General features: G+C 39.5%; 1 protein-coding gene across 1 annotated transcript in view; it reads left to right on the forward strand.

Moving 5' to 3' along the window:
• Positions 1–25,771, forward strand: part of LOC134080763 (glutamate receptor 4-like) — a 183,140-nt gene that overhangs the window by 152,716 nt on the left and 4,653 nt on the right. The window contains exons 12-14 of the mRNA XM_062537366.1: positions 5,549–5,747; positions 5,964–6,211; positions 8,796–8,910. Coding sequence (XP_062393350.1) covers positions 5,549–5,747; positions 5,964–6,211; positions 8,796–8,910 — 562 coding nt within the window. The remainder of the gene's footprint in view (positions 1–5,548; positions 5,748–5,963; positions 6,212–8,795; positions 8,911–25,771) is intronic.

A 25,771-nucleotide genomic window follows, 5' to 3' on the forward strand; every position in this document is an offset into this window, starting at 1 on the left:
GCTTGCTGTTCAACAGTCTCAACGTAGGCTAGCAGCTACTGTAAGTGCAAAATACTTAGGGAGAACTGTACAAAAACATTGTTGCAGGCTACGGCTGATGGATGATAGATGTGTGTACCACATTGGTTTCATCATTACCGCAAGTTTAATTTGAGTGAATGCCTGCGGAGTAGCGCTAGGCTACAGCGCCCTATCCATATTTCACCGTCAAAAAAGGTCACTGCCATCCGATCCGAGCGACAGAAAATGATTGTGGCCTTTTTAATTGGATGATAGGGAAACAAACCATCTACCAGTGTTGGGGAGTAACGCATTACATGTAATTGAGTTACGTAATTTAATTACAAAATAAATGTAACAGTAATATATTACAGTTACTGTAGAAAAAATGTAATTCAATTACAGGTACTTTAGAAATTTTTCAAAATTACAATTTGAATTACATCTCAATATTGTCAGCAAAACTTTGCAAATAATATTGTATGTAAAAAGAACTGTTTCCCTCCACATCCATAGTTTGATACGGGACCTTCTGATAGGCTCTATCACGTCTACAGCGCCATCAGTGTAGGCCTACATGCCTGCCTGTAAACGTGTTATGATTATCATTATATTATCCTCACAAAAAATGTGATGCTAATTCATGTATTGAATGCCCTTGCTGCCTTGTGCGCTTGTACAGAACTGCTCGGCAGCCTGTAGACCAAGGCCGAAATCTTCGCACGGATTTGGGGACTATACTGTATGATTCAAAAATCGGAAAAGTAATCAAAAAGTAATCAAAAGTAATTCATTACGTTACTCAGAAAAAGTAATTCAAATAGTTACACTACTATTACATTTTAAACAGAGTAACTTGTAACTGTAACACATTACATTTCTAAAGTAACCTTCCCAACACTGCCATCTACCATAACCTAACACATTGTGGGTCAAAACAACTGTGACTAAAGTAACTACTCAATGGTAGGCTGGGGCTCCTTTACAAGATATGTGACAAAGGTACAGCATTCATACAATCTTCTGAGTTTATTCCCTCATCTGTCTGAATTTTCACCACGTCTGTTCTTAAATCAGTTTACCTGTTGGCGATCTGAATCTTGTCCCAACTCAGAAAGAGAAACTGGGCGTCTGACAAAAGTTATCTCAATTGCATTGCATGCCTGCAGTCAGGACACTCCGATTAGAAGGATTTTATGCTAATGTTCGCTTGCATCGTGTCCGGTTAGGACACATGTAATAATCCTGTCCTCTCACACAGATGACAACAACATTTCTCAAATAGTTGTGTAACTCCGGCATATTTATTATGTGCATGCATAACATGCATACAATCACCCTGAAAATCTAGCTTCCCGCTTTCCTGCCTGCTCTGTTTTCTATCCCATAACTCCCCTGTGATCTTAAAGGTATATCTCCCTAGTGCTGCAAACATCACAAAGCACCCAGCAACAAGAAAATAATTCACTCAAACCATTTACTCCGTTTTCTCGACCTCCCAGGGCCTGGTTGTGTAACTACTTCTGTAACTGTATTTAAAAAGGGATAACGTGAAGGCGTTTGGTCATTTCTAACATCATCTCTGTTAGGATACTAATGAATGAAGTGGGCTAAGCTAGTGCTAGCAAAGTGGTGCCGCACATCAGGAAGATTGAGTGCACGCAATGAGACGCTACACTACAGTGTACTGTATGCTGAGTTGTGCTAAAATTGTTCAATACATGATTTCATAACAGGCTAAATGGAAAATAATTGTTAAATATAGCTTAAATAGTACTGTATGTAAATATTAAAATCAGATGATTTACAGTTCTATGTAATATATCATGTTTCATGTTTTTGTAATGTTTCCTTCAGTGATGCAGGTCTACTGCTGTGAATAGGCTAAATACTACTTGGATCATTTTTATGTAGGCTATATAGTTCACTTTGGCCTGGTCCCCTTGCCAAATATGCCCAACCGCAGGATAAGTGGCCTTGCCCCTGAAATTCCAGGCCTAGATCTGCTTCTCAGTTTTGCAAGAAATACTTCTCGATGGCACTTTTCAACTTTATTGAACTTTTGTGTCATTCTGGGAAATATCACATAATTGATATACTTAGTTTGATTGATAAACGAATAGGCTATAGAACTCATAATCTTGAAAAGTTCTGTAGCAGTCTTGGGTATGCTTTTCTTTCTGCTTCTTCCTTTTGAAAAAAAAAAAACTATTGGAGTGTATCTGTCCTGCCATGCCAGTCATGCATCCCTTCATTTCTCCTGACATGCTGTCCTGCATCACTGCAGTTGTTCGTAAAGTTGGACTGTATTGCTTTTGAATTTACTCTAACAGACACCTTGATCAAGAGATCATAAAAATTGATGCATTACTGGTGTTAACATTGCCGTAAAAGCCCTAGAAAAACATTCATGTAATCATCATTATGCTCATCAAATGGAAGAAAAAGCACATTTTTGTTATGTCTCGTGCAAGTTCAATCTGGCTTTGCCCTCTCTCTCTCTTTCTCTTTCTCTTTCTCTCTCTCTCTCTCTCTCTCTCTCTCTCTCTCTCCATATAAATATACAGTGTGTGTATATATATACGTGTGTGCGTGTGTGTGTGTGTGTGTGTGTGTGTTTGTGTGTATTTGCATGTTACTATAGTCATGACAAAGTTTGATCATAAAGAGGAAACAAGATCCTCTATTTTTCAGCTTCCTCTCGATAAGAAATCACTCGCATGACAGGAGAATGGAGAGCAGAGGTGTGTAAAAACAGCCACACTTGGCCAAAGACTGCAGGTACTAGATCACAATTGAAATCATAGTGTCTGGCCCCCCTTTACCTTACCCCAGGGAAGTTATAATGGGCCAACAGTATGATTTTGATTGAGAATAGAATCATTGTAGGAAATATGCTGTCTGTTAACATTTCCATAAAAGGTTTTTTTTTTACATTGTATATTTAGAGTGAGATTACATAGTGACTTTAGCTGTTGAATAGAACTTATAAAAGAAGAATGCCAATATTTGTAAAATATGGACAGTAATGTATTTTTTCTGCATAGGACATTATCCTCTTAGTTTGTTCTTCACCTAATCTTTCTTTCTGAGATCTACCAACATGTAAGTAAAGCTAGTTTGGGCCAAGACCATAAAGCCTTGTATTGGATGCCTATGCTAACATTAGTTAAGTTCCAGTCTCCAATTTAGTGGACCAATGGTGATAATGTCTTAACCCTTTGGTCATTATTTTGTCTGACAACATTTTGTGACATTGTGGTACTTTGACTAAATATCCCCAGTTAGGGCATGTAGGCTGGAGGTGGGAGGCTGCTAGTGCTTCTGGGGATATTGCTATATTTTACAAGCAGCAGAATGTGTCAATGACATTTATGACAACTTTACTCAGAGTCCTGGTACATTTACTTTGAATGACAATATGAAAGAACATACTGAATGTCATGAAATTGGCTTTAGTTGATTCATCCAGTTGATATATTAGCAAATGTAAGAATACTGTAGAGTAGTAATTCAGGACAGTGAAATTAAAGGCATCCACATTTTCGATTTGTAGGTTCTGTGAGTACCCACTATAACTGGCATGCCAATCACAGGTACAGTATTTCCAGCCTTGTCATACAAGTTTCTTTAACATCCTCTAGAGTCTAGTTGTATCACTGAGAGTAGCTCAGTTCTTAACACTTAGAGGTCCAGGGCCTTTTCAGGCACTTTGAGGCAGTCAGCTATACCTTGAGGTTTTTAGGTTTTTCATCTAACTAAAAACATCTCTGCAAAAGTGGCACATATGGTTATATTCTAGAGTCAAATTCAAAAATGTTATGTAGTTTTACTACAAATTGGAAAAAAAGTCAGACTAAATGGGTCACTTAGTGAGTGGCTCTTTCAAATGCAAATTAAGTTGAATGGGCCTGCTGCAGGTGAGAGGACTGAAATCCTAGGGGGGGGGGGGGGGGGTAGACTCCAGAGGGTTAAGGGTGCTTTCACACCTGGCTTGTTTGGAGCAGATGAATCGTAACCTGCATCTGAGTTTCCCCTCATAATCCAGTTCATGTGTATGTATGTGACCATAGCAATTGCACTCTGTTTCAGAACAAAACAGACTGAGAGCGCCTAGAGGAGGTGTTCTTGGCTCACTTCCAATCAAGTTCGAGAACTGTATTGTATGGAACATTATCAAGCAACTGTCTGTTAAATGTGAGAGTAGTTTAGTCATGTGTAGAGTTTGAGTCCTCTCTGAATGTTGCCATGTGAATACAAAGCAAACCCAGTTGTATCAGTGGGTGATCTGGAACACAATAGGTAAGAAAACGCCTTTATTAGGCACAAAGCTATTTAATGAGATTACAAGCAAATCTATGTTGGGGCAGAGGACACATCCACCCCCGGACCCACCTTGAATAGGGGCCTCCTTTTGCGCTACATTTTGTCTGGACTGATTAACTGACTGTTGCTGATTAAGTGTCAGTGTAACACATCCAAGCCATATTAATCCAGTATAACAAACATACACTGTATTTCCATGTGTTTTTGTTGTTTTGTTTCATGGTTCAAGGTATTTGTATGGTGTGGTATTACATTTGAAACAATCAACATATCACCAAGGTGCGAGACTTGCGATTGCAAAGAGTTGCAGGAGTAGAGGTTGGATGGACTTTCTTTCTGTAGTACAGTAGGTAAAAACACTATGTGGTGGTCATATTACACACCACTATGCAATGTCTAGTTTCCACAGTTTTCTGTCTGATTCCTTTCAAAAATAGTAGTAGACCTACAGTCGTAATGTAGGTTGTTTTCAAAGGTTTATATTTTTGTTTAACTAACTAGTTTAACATGATATCTTGGAATTGGTTAATTTGGTGTATTGCCATTGGTGTGTTTCCCTTGGGTCATTTCCCTTAAAAGTACTGTAGATCTTGAATGAATGAATGATTTTATTTGACATTCTCAGTTCTTACTTAAAAAAAAAAAAAAAACATGATTCAGTTATAAATATACCACACCACATACTTAATCTGAAAAAACAGAGAGTCAGGATAACACAATAAAGCTCGAAAGCTTATTTCCATTGTGGTTCTTTGATGTTTGATCTTCTGCAGTCTACTTGCATCTACTATGTAACATTCATCATAACACAAATGTATTGATGCGTACAGTACTGTAAATGTCACCCTTATATCTCTCAGTCAGCTCTTTTCAGGTATGTAGGCCTACTATAGCCTACAGCCTCCACTTTCTTTGCCAATTTAGGTTATTCCTACAAGGACAAGGATAAGTGTGTGGTATGAACTTTTGCTTGCCAGTCCTGCGATTCGAGCTTTAAATGTCAGATTGAATAACTAAACTTCTGCGAACTGCATGACCAAATCAGTGAGATGTGACAGCTGCACTATGCTCACAGGCACAAGGACTACAAAATCAGTTAATATCCATTCATCAATTTTCACTGTTCCTTTCAATGGATCTCTACATTCCACATCTCTCATATCCACCCTGTTTTATTCTAATCTCCCTTTCTGTACTTGCTATATTCTTCTCTTTTGAACAGATCTCTATCTGGACGAATTGTGGGTGGAGTCTGGTGGTTCTTCACCCTCATCATTATATCCTCATACACTGCCAACCTGGCTGCTTTCCTGACAGTTGAGAGAATGGTTTCACCCATTGAGAGTGCTGAGGATTTGGCTAAACAGACGGATATAGCTTATGGCACATTAGACTCAGGGTCAACAAAAGAGTTCTTCAGGGTGAGTTGTTTTTTTTGTGTGTTAAATGGACTGAGGCTGACTGATTGTTACTATCGTAAGTGAAAATGAGTAGCTGTCTTTTCAGTCCTAATCTGATCAAGCAAATTCTTTGTGGATAGAGTTTCTTCCTGTTTGGAGGGACAGATACATAACATATCTTGATGGAAAGTTGTGTCTTTATATACATACCCTGGTTTCTGTTTTCTCTCCATCCAGAGATCAAAAATAGCTATATATGAGAAAATGTGGACTTATATGAAGTCTGCTGAGCCTACTGTGTTTACCAAGAGAACCGCAGAGGGAGTTGCACGAGTGCGCAAGTCCAAAGGGAAGTATGCCTTCCTATTAGAGTCTACCATGAATGAGTACACGGAACAGCGGAAGCCCTGTGACACAATGAAGGTTGGAGGCAACCTGGACTCCAAAGGCTATGGAGTGGCAACACCCAAGCGTTCACAGTTAAGGTGGGTGGAGTAGTATAACAATATATTGACATGTTGTTATGTTATTCCACCTTCCCTGGCGTGCCTAAATCTATTAATTTCCCTCTTGTTGCATTTAGTGTTTTCTACCTAGTGGCTCATTGGGTGATGTTCCCTTTAACTCATGGTAGGTAATGTTAGGTGCTTCAGCTAAAAAGTTTATTCCTATAATGGAAAAGATCTGTCAAGGAAATGGTAGGCTCAGAGTGCATGTCTCTTGCACATGGTATTTAACAGATGCTTTCATTCAATTTTTAAAATAACATATATGTTATTTCAATAACATGGTAAGTCATAGGATCCATGGAATTATATTTTTATATGCTCGCAGACGTGTTGAAATTATTTCTGACTTATACGTCTTAAAGTTGAGGGAGGCCTACGACACCCTCTGAGAACTTTAAAATAACAAATGAATGAGGGTTTGCTGGGTAGTCAGCAGTCCACTGAAATACTGTAAAAACACATTTCCACAGAAATATCATATTTCTGGCAGTAGGAAGTCCCTCTATTGCATCCATTATTAGCCTGGTCACTTCCACCTACTGTAGATCTTCTTTCAGGGAGTTACTAGTCTGGAATGCCATCATTCACTAACAGCTCCATCAGTTGGCAGATTACCTGCCCAATCAGCAATGAGATGGGATGGCGGTACAGTTTTGAAATCGAAAGTGGCTATGGTAAATGGTAATAGCAATGCCTGCAAACATAAAGAATTACAGTAGGTAGAATATGTACATTTATTTACAGCAAAGGTAGGCCCACATATTGTTGCTAATGCTATTTATTGTCAGTTTGTAAAGTTTAGGCGAAGTAGGAAGAAAAGTCAGGAATCCCTGATCAATGTGTTTGGTTAGGCTGGACCTATGATTTCAAAGTTAAGCTATTTCTACCCCCGTCACCAGTGCGTAGTGTTGGAAAGGATTCCCAGTCGTGAGTGACCAGACTCTATTCACTTTGGGGGAATTCTACCATTCACGCGTAAATCGTGCATAAACTTTTTTCTACGCACTGAAGTTACGCACCTCTGTGTTACCTCTGCATTGCACACATATTCTCCCATATCCGCTTCTATCACACTCACAGCGCACAAGTTCAAAATCAAGGAGGAAAGAGGCCTGATTTATTTTAAAAAGAACCAGACTGATCCACCACCTCCTTAATTTAGGTTGATATGAAAACGTGGAAGGTGGACTTTGATTTCATCATTGACCTTCTGAATGCCATTTCAATCCATAAAGAACACAAACCAGTTTTTGATTTTGAAAACGTAAGCATCGTGAACTGAATAGAGAACAGGCTACAGTAAAATGGTGTGTCATCATCACATAGCCTAACAAAGAATTGACTTAACAAAATGTCTCTTTTGTTTTGAGGTTTGTTTGTAAAGAATCAAGATGTGCTTGGGGTGTGTCGATTCATCATTTTAATTAATAATATTAATTTATTCATGCTAACGATTCTGTAGACAGACACTTGCAGCTTCGAACAGTAAAGAGACTGGCATAACAATGCCAACCTCCTTTACAAACTAATCAAGAGACGGGAATATATACTGTGCTGCTCGGCAATAGAGCAGACGTCTGTGTAAATGTATGAATTACTTTGGTGAAGTTGGAAAGAAACGGACAGATTCGAATGAAGTAGGCTATGGGATTATGACTTCATGTCAAGTTAAAACTGAAGATACAGACACAGTCGGTAAGCTACAATATCAAGAGTGGTTGATTATGACTGGATTTTCACTATTTAACAATGTAGCCTCATGGATATGTTGGGAAATATGCCATCAGCTTATTTAGCATCAAATTCGATCCTGTAATGTTTATTAGTTTCTGTGTTGCGTACATGTATTTAGAACTAGGCCTACTGCCGACATAGAGCAATATGCTGTTTCACCTTGTGGTGGCGCTCAACCTTAATGCAGCCCTCTGGAGTGTGTAGCTGGATAGGTGCTTAAGCCATGGCAGAATGTGTGCAAGAGTTGTACTGTGTATATAAGAATTTACCAGATTTTGTCACATGTAAATGACAGATTTAAACAAAGGAAAGAATTAGCGTGAAATATGTGTACTTGCACGCTTTTTTTTTACCTTACTTTACGCACTCTTACTCACATGGGAGAATTCCCCCCTTTGTGAATGAGTTTGCTTTAGCAGGCTAATCCATTGTGTTATATGTTTCTGTTAATTAGAATGCATGCAATATTACATTTAGCATATGGTCCAGCAAAAATTCCTTATCCGACATAAGGATTCAGTAGGACAGAATGAGTCCTGTGTGTTTGTGTGTGTGTTCGTGTGTGTGTGTGTGTGTGTGTGTGTGTGTGTGTGTGTGTGTGTGTGTGTGTGTGTGTGTGTGTGTGTGTGTGTGTGTGTGCGTGTGTGTGTGTGTGCCTGTCCCTCAAAATAAGTCATTATAAATCTTTAAATGTATTGTAAGAGATTTGTTTAGGTGGTTTATTTGGTGATTTATTTGGAGTATATATCTCTGGTTCTCATTTAACTGACATGCCTTTGTACTGTTTGTGTGCTTATTCTGACAAAATATGTTTTATCATTTAAAGAAGTGACGTTAACCTGGCAGTTTTAAAACTGAATGAACAAGGCCTGTTGGACAAATTGAAAAACAAGTGGTGGTACGACAAAGGCGAGTGTGGCAGCGGTGGAGGTGGCGAGAAGGTCAGGCACTATGTCACCGAATGTGTGTAAACTGTTTCTGTGATAACAGTTGCAACTGCCTGGGCCACATCCAACGTGTTAGTAATTTAAAAAAAAATTACCAGCAAAGCAAAAATATTTGCACATACCAAAGCAGAAATTAACACTTATTCTGACTCTCTGCCTTTAGTCATATTTCATTATGACTAATGTGTAAAAAATGTAAAATAACAACCACAATCCTTACAAATATCAAATTTTTCATATTACAGGTTTTTTGACAAAAACGTTCCCAATAGTGACATTTCAAATGTTTCCAATATTTGTATATTTATATACATAACCAGCAGCATGCAAAAGTTTGGGCACCCCTGATCATAATTGTTGCTACTATGAATAGGTAAGTGAGTAAAAGATTACATCATTCCCAAAATGCATAAAGATGACACATTTCTTTAATATCATAAGTAAGATTTCTTTTCCATTTCCATGTGTTACATTATCATTGGAAAAAAGGAAAAGGGCCCAAAGGAATAGTTTGGCAATCCTGCATTGACGTTATAGTTAGTACCTCCTTTGAGGTAGTCTATTGTAGATGTTGAGGTATGTTTTGGCTCATTATCCTGTTGTTAAAGTCAAATTCTTTTCTTCTTGAGGTTATGATATTTTCTGGAATAACTGAAATAAGTTTTCCTTTCACCAGTAAAATGTTCCATATTCCTCTGCTTACAACACAAGCTCAAAGCATAATTTATCAACCGCTGTGCTTACCAAGGTCTGAAAGTCTCTTGCAAAGAGGAATTGTTGTCTCTCTAGTAATCTTATGAGCAGCTCTCTCAGAAAGTCGGCTCCCATCTTTCCTCAGAACAGTTCTTAATTTCTTAATTACTGTACATTAATTTGAACTCAGGAAACAGCTACCTGATCATTTCATAGCCTTCTCTATGCTTTGAGGGTATCAGTTACAAGTTTGAAGTGCTTGATGCTAGATTCAGAGAAGCCCACACTAATTGATAGGACAAAGTCTGGGGACAAGTTTCTCACAATGTTTCTAAAACGTTTACATTTCCTAACAAAGATGTAGCCCTAATAAGTCAGTTAATGGACTCATTCCGTGTCACATCAGATAAGGTTGTTGCTGCACTGTCTCAGATTTTGTTAAAACTGTCTATATAATAATAATAATAATAATAATAATAATAATACATTTTATTTAAAGCGCCTTTCAAGACACCCAAGGTCACTTTACAGGGTTGCAAAATCATCACATAGAAATAAAAAAGAAAAGAAAAATGTTAAATGTTAAAGTCAGTTAGCCAGTCCATAAGCTTTTTTGAAGAAATATGTTTTCAGTCTACTTTTAAAGACAGTGATTGAGTCAGAGTGTCTGATGTAGTCTGGCAATGAATTCCATAGCTTGGGGGCAATGTAGCTGAAAGCCCTCTCTCCCAGAGTGCAGAGGTTCACATCAGGGACACGTAGCAGGCCTGCTGAGGAGGATCTCAGAGGGCGGGCAGGAGTGTACACTTCCAGGAGGTCAGTGAGGTAGGTAGGGGCGTTGTTGTTTAGGGACTTGTATGCCAGGAGCAGGACCTTGAAATTTATTCTGAAGGCAACTGGAAGCCAGTGCAGCTGCATGGGCGATGGTGTTATATGGCTGGTGGATTTGGAGCATGTTATAATCCGCGCTGCAGAGTTCTGGATGAGTTGGAGCCGGTGAAGTAGCTTATTTGGAATTCCAGACAAGATTGAGTTGCAGTAGTCCAGGCGGGAAGTCACATACGCATTGACTAGGACTTCTGCACTCTGCTGGGTGAGTGCTGGGCGGAGCCGTGCAATGTTCCTTAGATGGAAAAAGGCATTTCTTGATATGGTGTTAATGTGTGCATTGAACGAGATGGTATTGTCCAGTATGACACCAAGGCTCTTGACCTGTTTGGAACAAGGGATGGTGCTGCCATCTACACAGATGGTGATAGGTTCCATCTTAGTAAGAGCTGATTTGGAGCCAACCAGTAGCAGCTCAGTCTTACTGCTATTCAGCTTCAGGTAATTTTGTGTCATCCACACGTTGATGTCATGGAGGCAGGCAGTAAGTGCAGCTGGCGGAAGGGTGGCAGTAGGTTTCACTGAAAAGTAAAGCTGTGTGTCATCAGCATAGCAGTGAAATTGAACATCATGTTGCCTGAGGATAGTGCCAAGTGGAAGAAGGTAGATAATGAACAACAGAGGGCCCAACACAGATCCCTGGGGCACCCCTCTTGTCACAGCAGTACTCTCAGACTTGCAGCTCATCATTTGTACGCACTGTGTCCTACCAGAGAGATAGGAGGTGAACCACTGGTGAGCACTGCCACGCACTCCGATATTAGCTAAACGTTCCAGTAGAACATGGTGAGAGATGGTATCAAAGGCTGCGCTGAGATCAAGGAGAATCAGAATGGAAATAAGTCCATCATCAGCTGCACAGAGGAGATCATTAGTAATCTTAACCATGGCCGTTTCAGTACTGTGCATAGGACGAAATCCAGATTGGAATGGCTCAAAGAGATCATTGTCCTTCAGGTGATCCTGGAGTTGAGTCGCCACTATTTTCTCAAGCACTTTGGAGAGAAAGGGCAAGTTAGATATAGGCCTGTAGTTGTTGAAGTTGTTAGAATCCAATCCAGGTTTTTTCAGCGTTGGTCTGACAATAGCTGTTTTAAAGGCAGATGGTACAGTGCCAGAGAGAAGAGAGGTGGTTAGAATTGATGTAATCATCGGAGCAATAGATGGCAGGCAACTCTTAACCAGGCTAGTTGGAAGAGGGTCCAGCTGACAGGTGGAGGAATTGCACTTTTTGATGAGGCCACAGATGGCACTTTCAGTAGGGAGACTGAATTCACAGAGTTCATTGTTGTAAGATGAGCCCAGGGTGCACTGTGAGTATGGATGGTTCAGCTGATTAATTGAACATATGATATCATGATATCATATGTTCAGCTGATTAATTGAACATATGAACACATGATATCATCAATGGGTCCTAAAACCAAGGCCTGTGAGATACTTCTGTGCAAATTGTCTGTCTCCACATCTATTTCAGGCTTTGACATTCTTTCCTTTTTACAGCTTGAAAAACACATGCCATGTTTGGGCATTGATATCTTGACAAATAAGTTCCCTAGCCTCCCCAAATTGTCTAGGGTGGAAGATCAACCCATAATAAGCATGTGTAAACAATATAAAGTCTGTACTAAATGGCTCCTGACTTTCAAAAGGGCCCTAGATTTTGGAAAAACATGCATCAAGTGTGATACTGAGGGTATTAAAAAGCAGTTCATTTTTTCACTTGAAATCAGTCACTATTTTCTCTTCAAAAAGTCACAAATTTGCCACTTTATAAAGTCGCAAATTTGCGAGAAAAAAAGTCACAAATTTGCCACTTTATAAAGTCGCAAATTTGCCACTTTGTAAAGACGCAAATTTGCCACTTTATAAAGTCGAAGATTTGCCACATTATAAAGTCTGTGTGTAACAGTGTAACTGGTGGTTTCTGCCCTGCGTTGTGATTGCTCGCTTGATAGAGTAAGAAAGCGTGACGCCGACACAGCTGATTGTATTCTCTTTTTGATTTTTACTGGAAAATATTGTAGGGATGGGAGATGGGGAGGCTGACATGTCATTCCAAACTCGGGTCATTTATTTTCCTGACGTTGTACATGCTAGGCTACACGGGGCAGCAGGAGGTGTCCACTCAAAAAACAATAAACTCACTGCTAAATCAGTCAATCGCTCGTCCACTCGTCAATCACACAACTCTCTCGCACACACACACACACACACACACGACAGGAGACACAGGGGAAACAGACAGTCCAACAAGGGGGTTAGCCAGCCTCGGCGCTACACAAATGAGTGAGACACACAGCTGGGTTTGAGTCTGAGTTTGAGCACACAATAAAAGGAAGCAATTAACCCCCAACAAATACATTAGAAGTATACAATTCGCTAGGAATTCGAGATGAATTCGACCAATTAAACACGAAAACCCTGCCTGGCTTATAGCCTAGCTTCCCATTTGATCCGCAAATTTCCGACTTTATAAAGTGGCAAATTTGCAAGAAAAAAATGGCAAATTTGCCACTTTATAAAGGGTACAATTTCGCAAATTTGCCACTTTTTTCTCTGAATATTGCCCCCCCCACCTCTGAAAAAAAGATATATATACGTGTCCCTAAGGATAAAACCAGACAGGCCAATTGCTCTGTCAGTTAGCATTGCGCTAGCTGTGCTATGATTTAAAACCGTGCTCCTTAAAACGGAGTATTTGGAGTTTAACACGCAGCTAAGTTTAACGTGATTGCTGTGTCACAAATGAGACAGGATCAGCTGGTTCCTAGTTAAACTGGGGTTAAACTGCCTGGAAGCCGGAAGTACGCTGTTTCGAGTTTTACCCCAGCAGATGCAGTCGTAATTCAACAGTCTTAACACATTTCAGGATTTTGACGGGATACTTTTTATGACTCTTGTGGCTAAATGCGCTCTAAGTGCCAAAACACTTTGGAAATGTAAAGTACATTTTAATAAAACGCAAGTAATGTTGAAATATATCCTGAAATAGTCTAGGCTACTTTTGTGGAATCTGAATCTGAAATCTTATCCAGTAGGCTATGCTATTTATAACATTAAATCAGTCAGTCAATCAGTTGTCACAAATGAAATAGAACATTACACGGAGGAGCAAAAATAAGCCTATTAATCGCCACACTTCAGCCCAACTATGGACAAATTATGCTGGGCACTAAACCCACAGGCTCCATGCGCATTCTAGCCTTTACAAATCGATGTGGGACTAGGCTACGTATTTTGTCAGCCTAAACAGGCCTACACCAGGCAAAATGCATCTGTGCGGTGTAGGCTACATCATGTCACAACTGTCTTTAATGCCTGTGAAATGCATGTTAGTGTGTCGGATAGGGGCAGACGTTTTCGAATTATATTACTAAGTAATAACATTATTTATATATATATAATATTGCCGTTTCTGATGTTCACCTAGCCTACAGCTCTAAACTCTCAAATGGTTTGCGATAACAATGCATTCGCAATGTTGCCGCGAGATGGCCCGGCTGTATGCATAATAACTCGTCGCTGCAGCCCAAATTGAAGAAGGGGCTTACTGTGGAGACTAACCATTTCGGTTAACTGCATAGCATGGTCAAATGAGAATGTACCTTTTATGTTTCATATGAGTAGGCCTGCCGATAATAATAAAAAAAAAAACTCAATCTATGTTACACAATATAAGGTTTCACAGCGCACAGGGGGGTAACCGGAGGGTTGCCGGTTCGATCCCCGACCAGTCCACCATGGCTGAAGTGCCCTTGAGCAAGGCACCTAACCCCTCACTGCTCCCCGAGCGCCGCTGGTTGGGCAGGCAGCTCACTGCTCTGGGTTAGTGTGTGATTCACCTCACTGTGTGTGTGCTGTGTGTGTTCACTAATTCGATTAAATTGGGTTAAATGCAGAGAAACGAATTTCCCTCATGGGATCAAAAAAGTATCTATTCTATTCTATTCTATTCTATTCAGTCATTGAATGAATGAAAGCGCCTCCCGCAAACAGCGGGTGGAAATCCCTTTCAACGACATGAAACTTAATAGTGAACCTACAAATATAATAATATTTCAGTGCCCATCAGTCTCTACATTTAGCAACATCACCAAACAGTCTAAAAGTAAATTAAACCCCAAACTAAACTGAAAACTACTGCTTTTAATAGCCTACCGGTGCCACTAACAAAACGCATGTCTCTCTGGTCTCACAATAAAACGCACGTAACAAAAGTTCCTGCCTGGAAGTCTGCCTCAAATAAATGCTTTGCGCAGCCTAAGTAGCCTAATTAAAGACCATAATCGAGGGTTGATGGTACGATCTACCGTGCGTTAGGCTATTTTACGAATAGGCCTACTCGTTCTTTGTACATTTTTAGTTAGGCATTTGCCAACTTAAGCAACTGCTATCTTGTAGCCTTTATTGTAGCCTACTGTGTAATAAGTCCAAACTAGCCAACAGTGTGTGTTGGTTTATGAAGCGTAAGCCGTCACCTATCTAGCTATCCTGCAATCTATGGTTTAGTCTACCGTAAAACCATGTCCTCTCCGGGATTAGACTAACACGCACTAAATGCGCCCTCTAGTGGGTGATTTGAATTTCCTTGAAGACACAGCAATTGAGATCAAGGTAAAACGCAGCAGCAGGTTAAAGGAACCGTATGTAGGATTTTGGCCAAAACGAGTACTGCAATTACTTTCAAAAATACTGTAGAGCGGTGAATCGCCTCCCCCTCCCCTCTGAGTCACGGTTGCCAGCTAGCTGCAGCAGGAACGTAGGCTGCTAGCTTTCAATGGCAAGTGCTGTTTTCCTCAGCATAATGACAGAGAAACGAACTCACTCTGATAATGCATTGCTAACGTTAGCAATGACTACTAGCTGCTTTTATTTCCCAAACAATTCCTTATATTAGCCTACCTTTTCAATTCAATGACCCACCTCCATATGGCCAACATAACGTTATTGCACGAACTTGCATAATTTGTTCAACTGTCATGAATAGGCTATTTAAAATGTCCATTTACAGTAGCCTACAAGTAAGTTAGCCAAACTGATGAATCTTTACCTGTCCAGGAGCAAATTAACAACACTGACGTCTGTCTTCAAATTCTCCTCCGTTTTCAGCCGTCTCAATCTCCTAAATCCTTGTTTTATTTAGACGTATTTCGGATTCATAACAAGGTCTTTTAGGTTCCATAACGGTAGACATTTTTTATCCAACACGTTTGTAGCTGCAGCTGTCTATGGTGGTAACTAGCATAGCTGGCAACCCGGATGGCGAAATACTACTGACTTCGTGATTCATAGATAAGTGTAGGGCGGCGCATCAAACCAAAACACAACATAACAACATCAACATCAGTTGAGGGCTGCAACTTCACTTTTAAATGACAATATCTTGGCCGGACTACTGTTGTCAGTGATATAAGTATTTGAAATTAGCATGATTTCTAAATGTCTAGGGACATATCAGGGCCATTTTATGATTAATTGAAATATATTTCCTACATACGGTTCCTTTAAACCACAGGTGCATATGACACAGCAATGGAGCTTAAGTCGTCACGTGACTTCTTGCGTCACCACCGAGTTTAAAACCGTGTTAAACTCCAAACTAGCGACAGAGCAATTGCCCCGACGTGTTTCTATTTTGTGTGATTTTCATAAGCCTGATATGCTATGTGGGGTAGGCTAAGTAGTAGGACCATGAAAATCTATGTGGAAATAGCAAGGTTTCATTTTGAAGCATCTTTTCATTTTGAAGGTATTAGGAATTTCTCATTATTTTTTGTTACATGAGAAGTGAAATATAGCCATTCCATTCCATTCAAGTAGCCTACAGTATCAGAGTCATGTCTTGAAAAGGAGCAAAATGCTATGTTGTGTTTCGCCTGAACCTTTGGCTCCAATCAGAAACGGCCATACTCTAGTCCTGGCACGGTATTGGCCGGTGACGTGACGATAACAAAACGTAATCGACGCGAAGCAGCAGTTGTGTACACACTCAACCTATCGATTTTCCTATCGATCGAAGATTTTAAAGGCAAGTTTTCTTCGAAAACAGAAGAAAAACTTGCCCTGGAACATTTCATAAAGAAAAAGGACGTGTTTGTGATTCTATCGACCGGCTTTGGTAAAAGTTTAACTAAGCAACAAGCCCTGCTCGTGGCAATTGCGTACGGACTACGGAGTCATTTGAACGATGCCCAGTGATCACGCCTATTGTGCAGTAGAAACAAAGCACAGCCTCCTCAGACTAATGTTCAATCTTAAAAGATTGAGCTTAGTATGGTGTAAATCAGACTAAGGTGTGGCCCAATAAAGGAGATTTGAGATGCTCAGTATCACTTTTTTGCATGTTTTTCTCCCTACACGAGGGAATAAACAGCCAATAAGGTACAAACTTGTCATGGTTGGATCTTTCTGAGAACATGCTTGCCTTCCATTCTATAAAGTTTAGTCAGGCTGAGAATAACACTTTTAAGATATGACTGTCCAAACATGACCTCTAAGATGAGGCCTATTAGAGAGTGGAAGTGCAAAAGGATTATAGAATTGAACAAAAATATTTTACAGGTGTTAGTTATGAAACCTAAAGATTAAAGACAAACTTTGAGGAAATTCGGAGTCAGTGTTTCAACCATTTTCCTGGATTTTGTCTGATTTCACACGGAATGACTCAATTGTCAAGTTATTGGATTCATGTTGTGCTTTCCTAGGGCCCTCATAGCACTTTACCAAGACTGGTGAAAATCTGACTGGTGTTCCTTTCCATTTTTCACTCTAAAATTGTTTTAAAAAAAAAAAAAAAAAAGACTTGCTGCAAATGTTTAGTCCTAATGCCTTTTGTAGAGCAGTTCACCTTCTACTAACTTAAAGGTGCTGTCAGTGATTTTGCAGGAAGTTGCATTTGTTTGTGTTAATGATTATATTTACATTCATTAGCAAATGTTTTTGTGCAAAAGACGTACATTATGCTTATAGCCAAGGACCAAACGAAACGTACCAGCGAGGTAGCTCACCCCTACCGTACTCCCAGAGAAATTCCATGCAGAGTTTTGTTTTTGTTTGGGGGCAGACTGCCCCCACTTTGTTTGTTTCCTGTTTTCGGAGCCTGGGACTGCGGACACCGGGACTTTTGACAGGGTAATCATGGAATGGCCGTAGCTAGCGGTCATGAGGAGATGATTGCTGAATGTGACAAAAATATTATGGTCTTGAAATGATATAAAATCCCTGACTGCTCCTTGAAGTTACAATACCAGATTTTGATTGCGGTGTCCAAACTTGCATGCCACTGTTAATATAATGTCCTATAGACTGCTGATATGTTTAAGATCTTTTTTTTGGACAGGATATTATGTCTAATGCAACTTGTTTCCGGTATCTCTCCTCATCAATCATTTTGGATAGACAGTAATTCCCTCCAAAAATAGTTTTGCAGTTGGCCTTGGCAGTATGTGCCTGTTACTGAAAGTGATGGAGTAGGGTCCCATTCATATGTCTGTTACACCAACCACAGGCCCCATATCAAAGATAGAGACATGTATGACACATGGGACCCTATTTCCATCATTTTCACAGAATATGTATGTTAGCAACTGTAACTGAATAACATAAAATAACATGATCTATGATGTTATTTATGTTATTTCTCCACGTGGTTGAAGAACTCCTGTAAACCTTGCCGTTTTGAAACTGAGTGAATCAGGCATCTTAGACAAGCTGAAAAACATATGGTGGTACGATAAGGGCGAATGTGGACCCAACGACTCGGGAAGTAAGGTCAGTCTCCTCAAGTCTAGGACTCTCACTGTTATGTAATGCTCGCACAGACACAATGGCAAGCTGTGTGTCAGTGAGACTATAGAGGGAAAGAATGAAGGAGTACAAGAATGAGCAATGTTGTGCAAATAATGCATGTGCATATTCAGTTGCAATGTAACTGCAACAAGACATGGCAGATTATTTAGTAACCCTTCCTTTTACAGTCCCCTACAAACCTATTAAAACAGGGTAACTATATTGTTTATATTATAACATATTATTTAATACTAAAACACCTTAACTATTATACCAATTATAGAGCATTATTGGGTAATTATTACAAATATGTACATATATACAGAGAAACAAGTAAATGATAGATCATTCTTCAAACAACTCAACTGCAATAAACACACACACTGACCAGTTCCAGCTCCAAACTATGGTGATAGTTTAACTGCCATGTCATATAGCTCATTGTGCTCAAAGTCAATCATAATAAGTTTCTTCGCTGCTACTATCTGCCGTTCTGCTGGATATGAAGGTCTCATTACTCAGTTGTAATTGGTCAGCTGTATAAAAAAGTGACATTACAGTTAGACAGTTAGACATTTTTCAGCTGTCTTTGAGCTTCATTGATCTGAGCTGCAGAAAAGAAGGTGAGGATTTTTCTTGGAAACATGGTCTGCTCCATAGGATTATATAGAATCATAATGTAAAACGGACACCGGCTACAAAAAAATAACACACCCTATCTTGGATGTGGTGTTACAACTACAGTAGCCATCCATAATGTGCAACAATAATGGAATATAAATACACAAGTTTTTGTCATGTTTTGTGTTTTTTTAGGTCCTAGAAACAAACTTTAAGTGCATATGTGTAGCAGGGATATGTAGTATGTTTGTAAAGATTATACAGTAAAGTATGGAAGTCTATCTTCGTTACCATGGTTCTTTGTTGAGTTGATAGAATAATGGAAGTTTTCTTGGTATTTCTAATCTTCTATAATAGTAGATGTGCTTAATTCATGTGCAATTACCCAACAATACATTATAATTGACCATTATTAATGTCTACTAGTAATTAGGGGACTATAAAAGGCTTACTTATTATTTTATCTTTTTGTTTTAGGCATCAGGGTTGTGCAAATTTCAGCATTGGCACTCATTCAATTTTCAAGTTGGAGATTTAACTAAATGAATCATGGAATGACAGAAGGTTTACTGCACTATGAGGAAATGTGTTAAACTATCCTGCATTCTGTGACAAAATCTTCATGTTTCATGCCTCCATCTTGTGACCATATATCCACCATATATTACTGGCACCATTCAACTCTGTTACGGAAATTAGACAGTGGCCACGTTTACATGATGTTTTTAATTCCGAATTAGTTTATTCAGAAGTAAATAGTTCGGAATTAAAATATTCTCCTTCGAGTTTACATGGAAATAATAATTCCGAATTGGCGTTTACGTGGAACATACGTTAATTCCGCTTTATTGTATTCCGCTGAACGTCTGGGGGTCGGGAAGGGTTCCGATTGGACTGGCGGCGCAGGAACGTAGCCTAATAAGGTCTACCGGAAGAAAACAAACTTTAGCTGGCTAGCGGCTTTTTTGTCATCTCGGGTTAGCGTTACAGCATGGACAATAACATAATGAAAACGGTTTTCGCAGTAATTCTGATAATAGGCCTACTATTTAACCAGCAGCTTGAGAATATTGTCAAGCTTCACGTTTGCTAGCTGAGGAGGAGAAGAGTGTCGGAGAAGGGGGGAAGAAGATGGAGCCAAATTAGCAATGAAACGAGCATGCGCGTCTTCTTCCTCCTTGTACGAGCATCCGCCAAACAAACGGAATAAACTTTGAATCGGAATAAAGGTTTACATGATCAAGGAGGGAGTTAATTCCGCTTTAACATCGGAATAAACCAACCACTTAATTCGGAATTAAGTTTGATTCCGAATAATCATTTTCAAACGGAATAAGCGTTTACATGGTCTCTTTTAAAGCGGAACTTTTATTCCGAATTAACTTGGTTTTATTCGAGATTACTCGAATAAATTAATTGATAGACAGCACTTTATAGATGTCTTTTTTGGCAAAAATCAACACTACATATAAATCCCTGATACACTACATGGCTCAAAGTGGGGTGAACTATTTTCAATAATGTTATATCCTCGTTATCATCATTCATCAATTAAACATTCAGTCTCAAATACACAAAGGAAGAATGTATTCACTGCTGAGAACTACAACAACCTACAAAGGCAACAATGATTGCATATACAACTATAAAGTAGAAACATTTCAATCAGTGGATGCAGGGGAGAAAATGCTCCTGCAAACCTGAGATTTTACAGATTTTCCTGTTAAAAGTAATCATGAGCCAACATGAAATTGGAGTCTCCGCTAACAATTCAAAAACCTATGTTGTATAGGACCTTTTGTATAGAATAAATGAAATGTGTTGTCTCAAAAGTGTCTAAAGTGTCCAAGTAACAGTTTAAAAACCTATGTTGTATAGGAGCTTTTGTAGAGGATACATCAAATGTATTGTAAGTGTCTAAAGTATCTAAACAACAACCAAACTCCACCATGAACCTCACTTCAGGCTTTATTCCACCAGGCGATCACTAATCTCACACATATCAGATCAGAGCTCATGTTTAAACATTTCTATTTTTGACCTGAGCATAAAATCAAATGTCTTTGTTTTGTTTTTATCATATTCATAAACAAATACATAAATAAGTATTTTTTCCCTTTATTTTTTTAAATTTTATTTTGGACTCTCAATTGAACAAATGATTCACAGACCGTATAACATAGTTTTACACATAGAAAGTTACACATAGTGGCTTAACTGACGGTCCTTTTCTACGGTAATAAAGCTGCAGTCAGTCATGCTGGGTGGCTATTTTCTCCATCCACTGTACATGTCAATGCCATTCTCCCCATCACTAGCTGACTAGCTCATCCTCATTCTTCCATAGTTGAAATGCTATTGCTAATGCCCTTTTTTCTTTCCCTCTCAAACACAAAAACAATGCATGCATCTTATAAGCATGACCACAGTATATCTAACATAACTATAGAGAATAACAAAAAATACAACCCACAGTTAAAATGGACTGTATTTTCAGATTATGTGCTAAATAGTAAACATTTACAAACCCTCGTAGAGCCACTTAAGTTGCAAATCATCCACCTTGACTCTGGGTCAAGTTATCTAACTTGACTTCTAGCGGGTGCTGCAATGTGATTTCATTTCGAGGAGTGTTCACATTGTGCCTACATAAGCAAGAGTAAGATGTGCAAAACACTTGAATAACTAGAAAATGTAATTCCATGGAAGGAATTACCATTGCATGTAAATGCAAAAAGGTTGCTGACTGTGTAAAACATTGTATTAGGCCTATAGTTAAAAAGACAACTAGGCTACACAGACGAATAGATAAATAACAATAACCCAATTACAATTCCACTGAAATTACTTGGAAAGTCACATTTAAAAAGTGATTTATGAAAATGCATCAAAATTGTGGATATAGGCTATTTTGGAAAATAACTCTTCATTTATTAGAATTTAAAAGACTGAAATGAAGTTGCCAACTTCAAACGAGTTGCAAGAGCTGACACTTTAGTAGCCTGCAGTGAAACGACTGGTAGGATAGCTTACATACTGTAGCCTTCATATCTACACTAAAGGCCATCGCCCACCAGAAGCGTACTCGGCGCGCCGCGCCACGAAAAAAAATAGAATTCCATTGTTTTCAATGGAGCATCGCCCACTGGAAACGTCTGCCGCACAGCAGCCGCACAGAGATAGAAAACTATGTTTTTTTCAAAAACTGTGTTTTTTTCATCAGTCAAGCCTTTCGTTTACACGACGACGCCGTTTTGGAGGCTGAAAACGATGGTTTTTGAAAACTGCTTCTAGGGTGGAGGTTTTTGAAAAACCCGTTTTCGTTTTGCCGTGTAAAGGCACATCTGGGGTTTTTATGACGACATAGCCCCACCTCGAACCTCTAGTCCAGCCCCCGCGCTTGACCTCACCTGACTAGACCCTTGGCAGAACAACAACAATGCTGGATCACGGAGCCGTGTGTGCGCTGTTGCACTGCTATTCTGCATGATTTCGACGACCAGCGACAACGCATTAACAATAACCTGCGCCAAAATAGTCTCTAGGCTAGGCCTACTTTTAAATTCACCACCTCCCCCTGCTAGAAGAGTTAATGAACACGTAGCCGTAATCAACTTAATGCAGAGCCTACATTTTGTTTGCGCAGGAGTTATAGTCTAATACGCACACAGCAACTATAGCCTAGTCTACTTGTGGCGGCGATGTAAATAACTCAATTTAATTCAGCACAGACAGAGCATGTTGAACGAATTCTCTCACATGAAACTTAATAATCCAAACGAAACATCTCACAAATGCCTCGAAATACACTGCCCCACAGACTGCCCTGTGCTTTGCGTAGCCCAAGTAAATAAAATAGCCTACCCTAAATCATTTGTAGTGTCTGATACCACAATAGCTAATGGCACGCTGGCCTCCTTTACATTCCAGTAAATAATGTAGGCGAATGTCCGTCGTCTATATTAACCGTGCATGCGAAATACAGGGTTGCTTCAGGTGTTTGGCGGCGGGCAGTTCTGATAGACATTCGATATTATTCTAGGGGGCCATATAGGCTACAATAACATTACAAGACAGAAACTGAAAAGCAATACTGTGCATTAGCTCTCAATGGTTGTGCAAACATCCACGATGTAGAATGTGCTTGACATATCTTACATCAGGGCTGCCAGGCTAAACATTTCTTGACTGTCACTCTCAAAGCGTGACACTTTGCAGCTCCGATTAGAGTCGCTTTTTCAAGTGTTAGGCTAACTGACCAAGAGGAGAGGCAAATAAATGTTACACAGCTCTGCAACAAATAGGCTATAGGGCAATGATACTCTATATCTTATAGCAGCCTTACAACAGTAGGCTACATGTTAACTTGGAAACTAAACAGCAAATAATCAGTGAACAAAATCTAGCAAGTAGGAGAACTTTTTAAATGTGGGACTCAGCGCTCAACGCCAAGACCTGCCTTACGTTGCTCCTGATTGGATTATATTGCGTTTTGCCTTCCGTGGTTGGTTATTGCGGTCAGTCAATCAGAGTTGCTCGAACTACGGCAAGGCAAGACAAGGACCAAAGTTTATTATCCTGAAAATAATAATATATAGCCTACTGAAAGGGGAAAATAAGCGTGATAAATGTCAAGTATGGCGTGTTGTGTGAGAATGGGTCAAATTGCGTGACTGTCACGCTCAAAGCGTGAGCCTTGGCAGCCCTGTCTTACATTGCTGTTTAGATTTTGAGCACGCTCATTGACGAGGAAGGGCATTTGCATAGCTACGGTCGGGAACACCCACTGGCGTGCTTCTTCTGGGCAACTTGGCGTTTTCACCTGTGTGACCGGTATCGTTAAAGGTGTGAAAGCGGTGAAGACAAAAACGACCAGCGTTGTCATATAAACGGGGTCTTAGAAGACATCATTCTGTGAGGGTTCACAGGTGTGTAGATTGGACCATCAATTAACCAATGGTAGGCTGCTCCTTGACAAAGGTAGCCCTGTCTGAAATTGCAATGGTGGTCACAGCAGGGGGCCTCACTTCTAATACAAAGAAATGAGACATTGTTAGACATAAAAATATACATACAAGTACTTACTTACATTCATATACAAACAGTACACATATAGTCAACATTAGAGTTAATAGGAACTTTAAGGAAAGTTAAGGTTGCTTTTGAAATAGTGCAAAGATGCAAAACTGGTGCTCTGAATAGCAATTCTGTTGTCTTTGAAAGTTCCTCTAATTGACATATTTTACTGCAATTTGGATTAATACCAGGAAGACGGAAATATTTCACTGCAAAGCAGTACGCTTTTATGGTTCTTCGTACCTACAGGGGAATACCAAATTAGGCACATTTTACGCTTCTCCCATCTTTTTACACAAAACTCCCACTTTCCCCGACCCTCCTATGAATGCACATGATTTGAATTGTATAATAGGTATTTATTCATGTCTTGAGAACTATCAAACATAACCTCATTCATTTAACAGGACACGCTTCGCGTCGGGCCGTATCACCGTCTAGAACGTGCATTAACTTTGAATAACCGCACGGCGTGTCGTCCATTATCCCATACATGTACCTTACTGTCTTGTAACTGGAGTTTTTCCTCGCCTCTGTTTCTCATGGGCTCTCTCTGAATGTTTAACACTCTGCAAAGCGCCAAAAGACGTGTTATGTTTTGTTGGTTTATATTTTAAATTAAATTAAATTAAATGAATGAGGTTATGTTTGATAGTTCTCAAGACATGAATAAATACCTATTATACAATGCGTGAACAAACCAGGCCTGAATTGTTTTTTTTTTTTGTTGTTTTTTTTTTTGAGTTTGCGTGTTTGCAGTTTATGATTATTTTAGCATATAAAGATATTTTCTTGGACTATCTACTAATTCATTCTCGCTAATAAATCCCAATGAACTTGTTGGAGACAGGAAGTTGATTGGACCAATGATCACACATTGCCGACTGAAATTTGTCTTTCCTCGAATATCGGTCTCTCTCCTGTCTCCTCTTTCTCACCTCCTCTGGATGCAATTAGATAAGAGAGACTTCCTCGACTATGTAGAGCTTTGACCGATTTTCGGGGCACAAGCTAGAGGCGGAGCGAGGTGATAGACTGTCTACCAGTGTAAAGCTCTTTCCTGCATGACGCTACAATCCAAATATGGACACTTCCTTTGTATTAGCAACAAACTGCGAATCTCAATGGCCGTGTTTCAAGGCTATTTCCTTTCCCCCTCTCCCCCTCTTTTAAATTAGATATAAGGCATAATGTTCTTGAGCGTGCTATGCATTATCCAAGGGGAGCTATTGCATATATTGCATATACTTGCCATATATGTTTACTTTATGGAGGTGAAACAATCAACAAACAATTAGGATATGTAAAGTCCCTGACATTTCATTTGTCATTTGATATGCTTGATTAAATTTCAAATGGAGCACAATTCTGAAGCACACTTTGTTGTATAAATCAGAAAGGTTTGTAATTAGTTATACACTATATTGGCAAAAAATACGAATATGAACTTCGGTCACATCCCATCCTTAATCCATAGGGTTTATGATGACGTCGGTCCACCCGTTGCAGCAATGCTTCAACTCTTCTGGGCAGACTTTCCACAAGGTTTAGGAGTGTGTTTCTGGGATTTTTGACCATTCCTTCAGAAGCGCATTTGTGAGGTCACACAATGATGTTGGACGAGGCAACTGGCTCTCTGTATCTGTCCTAATTCATCCCAAAGGTGTTTATGCAGGCCAGTCAAGTTCATCTACACCAAACTCTGTCATCCTTGCCTTTATGGACCTTGCTTTGTGCACTGGTGAACAGTCATGTTGGAACAGGAAGTGGCCATTTCCAAACTTCC

Source organism: Sardina pilchardus, chromosome 5 (assembly GCF_963854185.1).
Source record: "Sardina pilchardus chromosome 5, fSarPil1.1, whole genome shotgun sequence".
NCBI classification, from domain to species: Eukaryota; Metazoa; Chordata; class Actinopteri; order Clupeiformes; family Clupeidae; genus Sardina; species Sardina pilchardus.